Source organism: Pteropus alecto, unplaced genomic scaffold (genome assembly GCF_000325575.1).
Source record: "Pteropus alecto unplaced genomic scaffold, ASM32557v1 scaffold61, whole genome shotgun sequence".
Taxonomy (NCBI): domain Eukaryota; kingdom Metazoa; phylum Chordata; class Mammalia; order Chiroptera; family Pteropodidae; genus Pteropus; species Pteropus alecto.
Window position 1 is genome coordinate 15,398,917 of NW_006434835.1, and position 10,468 is coordinate 15,409,384.

Below are 10,468 nucleotides of genomic sequence, written 5' to 3' on the forward strand. Positions count from 1 at the left end.
AGGAGGCTACAGTGACCATGGCAGGCTCAGGTGAGGGCCTCTCTCTCACACTAACTGAGCTCCATGAATAAATAACATTAATTAAATAAAGGAGGCTAAGAAGAGCAGACAGAGGCCTGGTCTGTCAGATTCTCACCCCCTCACACATACGCACACGCACATGCACACACACGCACACTGAGCGGCAGACGAGATGATCCACGGCTGGCTGCCCCATCCCAGGAGTCTGTCGGACGGGCAGCCTGACTGAAGTTTCACTCATGGTCCAGCACTGTCGCAGGGCGCAGAGCAGCAGAGGCCAGCGAGGCATGTGTGGTGGAGGGTGGAGGCCGCTGAGGACTCTGGCACCTACAGGGGTGGGGAGGAAGTGGGTAAAAGGGGAGGTTGAGGAAGTGCAGGAAACGGAAAAGTGAGGATTTACCTTTCTCTCACTTTGTTGCTGCAGGAACTCCTCCCCACAGCCCCAGTCATCACCCTCTCTTCATACCCTTCGGGTATGCCCATGCAGTTCCCCTGCCTCCTGTGCTAAGTCTGCTGCCCACTCTGACCATGACGGTACTGACCAGGATCTGGACTTTCGGACTTTAGATGTGGAAGGTCTTTCCAGAAAACTGTCCAACCGCATGAGCCTCTCCATGTGTAGTGCACGGGGATCTTGTTCTTGGTCATGAGAGAAGTCCATCTCAAAGACGGCTGGAGGGGACACATCCAGCTCCAAAAACATTATGTTTTCAGCCTGTGGTAGGAGGATCATGCCAGACATGAGCAGCGGCCCTGATGACTGTACCTTCTAGGCACCCAGTAACTAGTAGGTGTACCAAGGGTGATGAGGTAGGCAGAGGAAGCAGAGGCTGTGAGCATCGCCTCCCTTGGGCTCCCTCCCCCCACTCCTTCTATTTTTCAGCTTCTTACCCTGTACCTCGGGTGGGACCCCATTGCCATGGCAACCCGAGCATACTGGCTGATAGGCCTCTTGTAGCCAACTGCAGACGTTGGCCGCTTCTTCATTTGGCTGTTATTGCTGTAGGGAAGAGGCTATATTAGAATGGATTTCCTTCGAACACAAAGGGGAAATGATACCATGGGGAATTAAGTATCATTCAGGGAGACAGGACGCCCTGCAGACTGCAGGTTCTAGAATTTTCTTCTCTTTGCTCTAATACGATCTGACCACTAAAACTAGTATAACACAAGGAGGCATATATTTCTTCACTCTTTTTGCTTCAGTTTTTTTTCCACAGTAAAAAGGGTTGACTGAAGGCTGGAATGAAAAAAGGAAATTCGATCTTATTTTAGCTTTCAGATTCATTTACCGATTTTACATACTACACAAAAAAAAACACTTACGATTTAGTGGTTCTGCTTTTCATTTTCCTTCATAAAAGTTAGCACAACGAAATAACTAAAAACTCAGGCTTGCAGTGCAGGGGTCTCAGAAGGGCCAAAACAATCTTGGAAAAGAACAAAATTGGAGGACTCACATTTCCCAGTTTCAAAACACATTACAAAGCTATAGTAATGTAGGCTGGATGATACTAGCATAAAGGTAGATATATAGATTAGTGGAACAGAATTGAGAGTCTAGAAATGAACTCTCATATTTACCATAATTGATTTTCTATAAGGGTACCAAGACCACATAATGGAGAAAGAATAGTTGCTTCAACAAATGGTACTGGGACAACTGGATATCCACAGGCAAAAAAAAAAAAAAAAAATGAAGTTGAACCATTACCTTGCACCATGTATAAAAATTAACTCAAAATGGATCATAGACTTAAATGTAAGAGCTAAAACTATAAAACTCTTGAGATAAAAACATGGGAGTAAATATTGATGACCTTATATTATGCAATGGTTTCTTAGATATATCAAAAGCTCAAGCAATCAAAGGGCAAAAATAGATAAATGGGATTTTATCAAAGCTAAAAACTTTTGGTCTTTCAAAGGACATCATAAAATGAAAGACAATTTACAAAATGGGAAAAAAAATTTGCAAATCATGTATCTAATAAGGGACTTTTATCCAGAATATATAAATAACTTTTACAAATCAACAACAACAATGAAACAATTTAAAAATGTACAAAGGAGTCTACAGCCATGCCACCTAGAACGCATCCCATCTCATCTGATCTTGGAAGCTAAGGAGGGTCGGGCCTGGTTAGTACTTGGATGGGAGACCACTTAGAAATACCAGGTGCTGTAGGCGTTAAAAAAATAAAATAAAATGAAAATAAAGAAAAGTGGACAAAAGATGTCAATAGCCATTTTTCTAAAAACATACAAATGGCCAATAAGCACATGAAAAGATGTTCAACATCATTAGTCATTAGAGAAATGCAAATTGAAACCACAATGAGATACCACTTCACATCCACTAAAATGACCATAATCAAATAAGACATACAATAACATATGTTGCTGAGAATATAGAGAAACTGGAACCCTCATACACTGTTGGTGAGGATGTAAAACAGTATAGCTGCTTTAGAAAAAGTTTGGCAGTTCTTCAAAAAGTTAAACACAGTGACCATATAACCCAGCACATCCACTGCTAGGTATATACTCAAGAGAGTTGAAAACATAGCCCCACACAAAAACTTGTATACAAGCAGCATTAATCATAATACCTAAAATGTAGAAATAACCCAAATAAATGCTCATCAACTGAGCAATGGATAAGCAACATGTGGCATACCCATAGAGTGGAATATTATTCAACTCTAAAAAGGTGTCAAGTACCGACACATCCTGCAATACAGATGAACCTTGAAAAGATTTTGCTAAGTGGTAGAAGCCAGACACAAAAGACTCCATATTGTATGATTCCATTTATATGAAACGTCCATAATAGGCAAATCCATAGAGACAGAAAGTATATTGGTGGTGGCCTGGGGCTGGTGCATTGGGAAGAACGGGGAGTGGAGTTGGGATTTCCTTTTGGGGTGATGAAAATGTTCTGAAATTAGATGGTGGTGATGATCGTACAACTCTGAATATACTAAAATTCACTGAATCGTATACTTTAAATGGTGAATTTTATGATATGTGAGCTATTTCGATAAAGCTGTTATTTAAAAAACAAAACAAAACAGGCTTGGCTTTGAAAAAGTGTGTATTTTTTGACACAAATTCCCACTCCTACGAATTTCTCTAAGGAAATAGTCATCGATGGGGACAAAAAGGTGCATGTAGGGATGTTCGCTGCAATATTATTTAAAATTGCAAAAAATTAGAAACAACCCAAATGTGTTCAACAGAAACCAGTTAAATTATTATTCAGCCATGCAAAGGAATATTGTATAGTCATTAAAATAATTGTGTGGGTCTATGTATTCATGTAAAGATTTCCACAACATATTAAAATAAAAAAGCAAATAAAAAATGATACTTTTTGTTTTGTTTTTAAAGAAATGTGTGTGTATGCTTAGAAAAAGATCTGGATAATCAACAAAATGTTAACAGTTATTGTCTTTGAACTGTGTGATTATGGGTGATTTTTAAAATGATCTTTATGCCTTTCTGCAATATTTGAATTAATTTACAATGAATATGTATAAATTTATACCCAATAAATTATTTCAAACATTCAGAAAAGTATAGAAAATAATATATGTATCTGTATACCTAGTATCCAGCTTTATTAAATCTTAACATTTTGTTATACTTACTCCAAATCCTATTTTACGAAATAAAATGTAGACCCAGTTTTTAAGACTCGCATCTGTTTCCTTCCCCAGAGTTTGGTGCTTATCAATGTTATGTGTGTTTTTATATTTACTTATATATGTATTCATAAACTCTCTATATATGGTATTTGTATGCCTATTTCCAAATTTTGACGGTATACATACTACATGTTTTTGTGCTCAACAAACATGTTTTTTAGATTTATCCATGCACCTCTAGATTAGATTATTAAAGTTTAACTATAAGTTGAGTATTTTAAAGTTTTAATATAGCAACATATATACATGTGCATATATAATCTCTATATATTCTCCTGTTGTTGGATATCTAGGTTGATTCCCCACACCCCGCCATTAACCACAGTGCTGTTGTGAACATTTATATACAGTTTCTCTGCGGTCTATATATACCCAAGAATGGAAAGGTTGTGTTGTAGGGTATGTGCATTTCAACTTTGCTAGATATGGCCAATTGCTTTTCAAAGTGGATATACCTATGAAAGTTTCCACTGCCCTGCATCCTAGCCAACTCACGGTATGTCAGACTTTTTACTTTTAGAAATTTGATGAGTGTGATGCATTACTTTTATTGTTCAAAACAAAACGAAAAATAGGAAAGAAAGCAAAAAAGTTATTTCCATTAAAAAAATAGTAACACGGGTTTTGGAGTAAGACCCGGGTTTGAATGCTGGCTCTGCCCCTGAAAGCTCTGTGACCTTGGGGACTGGCTTCATGTCTGAGAGCCTGAGCGATCTCAGCCCTGTCCTCTGGAACTGCTGAGATGAAACAAGATAGGCACTGAGCACCGTACATGCAAGGCCTCCACACATGGCTGCTGCCATGATTATTTATTCCTAACGCCACCTGCTAATTTCAAGCAGGGATACAAATGAGCAATGAAAGAAGCCAAAAGGCAGGCAGTTAGAAGGCAGAAGAGACCAAACAGGCTGAGTAATTCACAGACAGGACGTTCTGTCCTTGAATAGGAGAACGAGCTGTGCAGGAGCTGACAGAACAATGCTTTCCTCCTGCAGCCAAGGGTAATAAAAACATTCTTGTGGTTCATTTTATCAAGGGTTAAAAAGCATGCTGGACCCCACTTGGGGTCCCTGCTGACTCCTCTTAACAGAAGGAAACACAAAAAGATAAGGCTGTAGAAGCCCAAGAGATGGCTCTGCTGCGGTAGAGCCTGGGAGGCTGTCACATGCAGGGGGCAGCATCAGTGACAGCTCTGAGTAAAATCAGTAAAATAATAACTTATCATTTATAAGGTGTGCCGACGTATCACACCTGAACTTTACAACAGCCTCCCAAGGTGTAGACAGGGCAGACACCGCGATGTCTCTTGTGTTGAAGCTCATACAATTAGAAAGAGACTTGAAATTGAACCTTTTCAAACACTTTTTTTATGTTGCTGTACTCTCTCTCAGGAGTACATGTGGAAGGGTCTGGGGCTGAAGTGCGCCTTGAAGGCTGCAGGCTCTGGGGACAGGACAGAGGGACAGGGCTGGGCGAGCAGAGCAGTAGATCAGCGTAAACTGGCAGCCCGACCCAATAACGATGCCAGGGCTATTCTGGGTGGCATGTGGGAAGAAGGAGCTGGGGGAGGGGAGTCTGTAACTGGGACACCAAACTCACCAACTACTCCCTCTTCTGTCCCAGGCCTACTTTCTATGACTGACCTCTGTGCACTAAGCCAGTTGTGGCAGACATCCTAGGGTGTAAACCTGGCTCAGCTGTGCCCACCCCTCCCGACAGAGACCTGTGGCAATAGTCAGCCTGTGTGCAGTAGATCCTAAGGACCCGCCCTTCATATGGCAGCTCTCACAATCTTTTCCTCTCCAATTATTAAAAAGTCACCTCTTCATTCCATCTCAAGGGTTGACCCATTCTCATCAGCAGCTCTGTCTTATCACCCCATTTCCTTTCTTGTTCTGAAAACAGGCATCCAATATCATAGGGTGTGTTCTCCTCCCAGATCCTTCACAGGCATCTGCCACAGCAAATCTGACTTTTCTCCATGATCTGGTCCCTCTGCCCCTTGCAGGGCAGCTGTCTACCTCACAGCACTGCCCTGCATGTGTGAATTCTCATTCTTCTCATTTCCCTTCACACTGCCCCACACCCTGCCTGGGAAGGCTGACATGTCTCCTTGCTTCAGATTCTCTTCACTTCTTACAGGCTTGTGAATAAATCTACGGATGCAACCCAGAGCTGAGAACATTCTTCCTGGGGTAAACTTTGCCTCTGTAACAAAACTAGTTTAACTTTCTATCCTGATTCTATTTAGAGTGAGGAGTGCTTTCTCTTTAAACTTGGAAGTAGCCTAAATATTAAAAAGTAAAACACAAACAACAAACCAACTGCCCTTCTACAGCACCTCTAAGGGATAAAGGCAGACTGGTTTCTCTGGCTTCCCCTTAACTGTAATATTGGCTTATTGGGATGACTGCAACCATTTATCGATCATCTTCTCTGTGCCAGCTACTGGCCTGGAGACTCACATACATTAATTATTTCACTACAACTTTGACAATTCTGCAGGGTACATTTATTATCCCGACTTTACAGGTGAAGAAACTTGGGTTCAGAGAGGTTAAAACAAAAACCTTCTGAAGGCCACAGGTAAGTGGCAGAGCAGGGACTAGAATTCAGAATGTTATATATACAAAGTCCGGTCTCTTTCTACTGCACCAAGATGCCTTTGAAAAGAATCTAAGGTGGCTGGGATTGCAAAGGCCAAAGGGCTAAAGTGACAAATAGAATTTCGTGAACTGTAAACCATGGACTACAGACATTGCCAAATATTTGATTCTTAGAAGATAATTGAATATAAACACAATAAAAGATAAAAGGTCATACTTGTAAAATAGTGATGGCTAGAGCTGGTTGCAAAATGCTTTTTCAAAGTAATATTAAGACAAAACTGTGATGGTCAAAGTCACCTCACCTGAAGTTACTGTGTATCAACTAGTGGCCACGTAGAGATAGTGGAGAAAAACGTAAAAGGAATTGACTTCCAAAATAAGCTGATATGGGTGCAGTTCAAGAGTTGCCTGACAATAACCCCTTGTTTTAGAGAGAGAAGAGTGTGTGGAGTAGATGCCAGAAGAAGAGTGTGTGGAGTAGACGCTTGTTGCTAGACTAGGAGGAGAAATAACGTTTGTTCGACAAAGGTTTTCTAAAGGGACAGCATGATTTTAGGTAATTGTTTTTTCCAAGAATGCTTTTGAACAGCCTTCAGTGTTTTCATCCCCAGAATACCACAGGCCAAAGTAAAACAAAGTATTCCACACTTGAATTGAGCAAAAGGGACAATGTCCTGATGAGTTAAATATGCTTTAGGAAAAAAAGAGTTTTTCAGCCCTGATTAAGTCACAATGCAAATGGTGGGACCCAATGCGGAGGGAAGCACCTTCTCTCCCAGGGAGGCGGCCTGAGCCGCAGTCTCGGGCGCCACGGCTCCCTGAAATGGGGGAGCTTCGCAGATGATTTCAGAGATCAAGGCCAGTGGCTCTTGAACCATGATGCTATCCTCCAGCTCTTGATGTTGAGTCAGAATCACAATGGGGATTCCAATTATGAGAATTGTTTTTAATTTTTAACCATCAACTGCTACTTTAAAAAAATGGAGAGGGAGGAATTTAAAACATTTATTTCACATAAAAACTTCCTAGATCTATTTTTACTTTCCTTTTGTATTTTTTTTGTGATTTTTAAGAGTTCTGAGATAAATATTATTTATTGCAGTTATCAGACATAGCAAAATGAACAGTGACATTAAAAAAAGAAAAAAATTATAGCAGTAATTCAGAATCACACGTAGTTGATTACCTGGTACTTATTAATAAGTCTCTTTTAAGTAACTTATTTATTGGAGTTTTTTCTTCGAGGAATCTATAACCTGCTGTTTATAACATTTGTATTTAAGTACAGTAGAGAACACTGATATGTCATAAATTGCCTTAATACCTTTCACTCTTACCCAGACATAATTTGATATTTTCTATATAAAATATATACTCTGTATGTAAAATAGCATGGTTACGTCATGAATATACTTAACAATAATTTTGAAAAAACTTGTAAATATATTTATAACTTTATATTTTTAACATAAAATGTTTAGGAAATGCAGTCCTATCAGGATCCAGCTAGGAGTGCTGCTAACATAGACCTGCAAATGCAGACTGGGGAGCAACTCTGTGCAGACTGAAGTCAAAGGGGTACATATGTCAAATGCAGACTGGGGAGCAACCCTGTGCAGACTGAAGTCAAAGGGGTACATATGTCAGGACTGATCCTTCCCAGGGAGTTACAGAAAACACTACAGAGTAAGCTAAAGCAAGAAGCTTTTGAGGAATGATCAAAGTTTTCTGGTTTTCCAACGGGCGCACAAAGAGCATAAATTCACACTTAAAATAGAAGGGAGGGATAAAAGAGACAATGGGCTGGAAAAGGCAATGGTTAAACAGTCAACGAAGATACCTATCTAAATGTTGGAGGGTTTCTTTCTTTTTTTTTTTTTAAGTTATTACTGGTACCTATTCTAAAAATTATTTAAAATGTGCTATTTTAAGATAGCTATTTTAATTTCAAAAAATCTGTCAATGGTGTTTCAGTGTATGCAAACCATTTTATTTTTGCAAAAAAGAGAAGTTACTTAAAAGGTCATTTAGTTTAAAAGTTATTTGAGTTATTTAAAAGAAAGAAAGTAAACTTAAAAAAAAAAAAAGAAAACCAGAAATAAAGAATAGAAATGCATAATCATTAAGCAGAGAGCTCAGCTTCAGGCAAAGCACCCACCACGCTTTCAAGTCTGGACTGTGTGCTTGAGGCGCTCGAACCAAAATTGCAGGGACAATGTTTTGAGAAATGAATAAACTCCCCTGATGCGTGAAACTACAGAAATCAATTCAAGATCCCTTCTCAGTTCCAGATTAAAGGAGACTAAAGAGGCATGACAAATGCAATATATCATCTCAGGTGGTGGTGGTGGTAGGGGGGCTGGAACTACCATAAAGGATGTTACTGGGATAATTGGCTAAAATTAAACATTGCCTATATAATAACACTATGTCAATATAAAATTTCCTGCATTTGATCATCGTACTGTGGTTATGTAAGAGAATGTCCTCCTTAGGAAATACAGATAAAGGGTCAGGATGTCTCCTGACTTAATCTCAAATGGTTGGGGGTGGGGGTGGGGAATTAAGAAAGCAAGAGGTGGCAAAAATATTAATTGGTGTAATTTGGTGAAGGGTATGTGGGAATTATTTGTATTATTCCTTTTTTTTAGTATATGTACTACAGAAGCGAGCACATGGTTATTCTTGAAATTCTCATTTTTCAAAATACAAGGATAAAGAACACATGCTGTCTCAGATACTCTCTCATCACATCTCTATCCAAGGTAAAGGAATTCCTCCACCCGCAAACTTGTTCAACTGAGGAACTTTTTCTAAGCACAAAATGACCCTACAGAGCAGAAACCTCACCAGCATCTCCTTCCAGCAGAGGGCGCTAGAGTAGTGGTTTCCAAGTCTGGCTTCCTTGCTGGAAGCCTCACCTGGAAGCTTTGGGAAAAAAAATTATGTCCTGGGATCCAACCAAAATCCTTTAAAACAGACTCTTTGGAACTCAACTTACAGGTAATTCTAGCTGCGGCCAGGGTAGAGATGCTGTACTACTGTGGGTCTCTACCTAGATTGGAAAGGTAGATTTTAAGTCCAAAGTGACACCACTGAAAAGTCTACTCATGAACCTGCCACTTACAAACTTGCATAGTGTCATCTTGGGTAGGATCAGCTTTTCAGAATGTAGTCAGATGAATCAGGCATCTGATGCTCCAGTGAGAATCTGTAGACCTATACAGCTAGCCTCCTGCCCCAGCTTTGAAGAGACTCCTGCTCTACCCTACATTGATATTCTTAGGATAAAGAGAGCAAAGAATCTCCAGGTATGTGCATTGGTATCTGGTTTCCTACACACCACTGTATACAGACTTTCCATTAAGGGACAGTGGTCCAGCTGAGGCAGGCAGGCAGTCACTCTGTTGGGTTTGAATATCAGGTCTTGTTCTTCATAGCCACCAGCAGAGGGAGGTGCATACCCAGCCAACGGTCGCAAACCGTACCTAAGGGTTAGGATGTGGAAACAGGTGGAAATGCTGACTCAGGGAGCTGAGTGAGCTTATAAAGACTGGATCACACCTCTGTCATTTTCTAATCTGGTTACTTCTCTGTATTTCTCATTGGACTGCGAGCTCTGATCGTGTCTGACTTACCTTCTGTATGCAGTCTCGCACAGTGCCCTATACACAGTAAGGCAAACGGTAACTATTGATGTTCTTGGCACCAAGTATTCACCGGACCAGCCAAATGTTAGCACTTGCTAAGACTGCCAGGAGGCTGAAATCCCCTCCCTCCCCTCCGTAGGCCCCACACAGGGTATTTTCTACACTCGAAGCCAAGGAGACACTTTGTTTTTGTCACAACACTCTTCCTTCATGGAGACCCCTACATTAGGTCCTGAGAAATCCACTCTCCCTCTGTATCTGCCCCACCCCTCCCCAATCCATAAAAACCTCTGGCTCCCTGCAGGGCCTGGTCATCCCCAACCTGGGTGGGCTTGCAAGTCCCTAGGCCCAGACTGGATGAGAGACTCACACTCCAGCTGGCACGAGCGGCTGGAACTTCCACTGCTCCTCCTCACAGTCCAGGAAAAGCCGGTTCATGATCTTGTTCTTCTCCTCAGGGGGGATGAAGTTCTCAAAA

General features: G+C 40.7%; 1 protein-coding gene and 1 pseudogene across 1 annotated transcript in view; one reads left to right on the forward strand and one right to left on the reverse strand.

Moving 5' to 3' along the window:
- Positions 1-6: 6 nt before the first annotated feature.
- KIF3C (kinesin family member 3C) overlaps positions 7-10,468 on the reverse strand; it is a 31,857-nt gene continuing 21,395 nt past the window's right edge. The window contains exons 5-8 of the mRNA XM_006910291.3: positions 10,361-10,468; positions 913-1,021; positions 564-736; positions 7-348 (exon numbers count right to left, since the gene is read on the reverse strand). The exon at positions 10,361-10,468 is cut by the window's right edge and continues 8 nt beyond it. Of these exons, the coding sequence (XP_006910353.1) occupies positions 255-348; positions 564-736; positions 913-1,021; positions 10,361-10,468 (484 nt within the window). The 3' untranslated portion in view covers positions 7-254. The remainder of the gene's footprint in view (positions 349-563; positions 737-912; positions 1,022-10,360) is intronic.
- LOC112478540 lies at positions 2,094-2,212 on the forward strand (annotated as a pseudogene).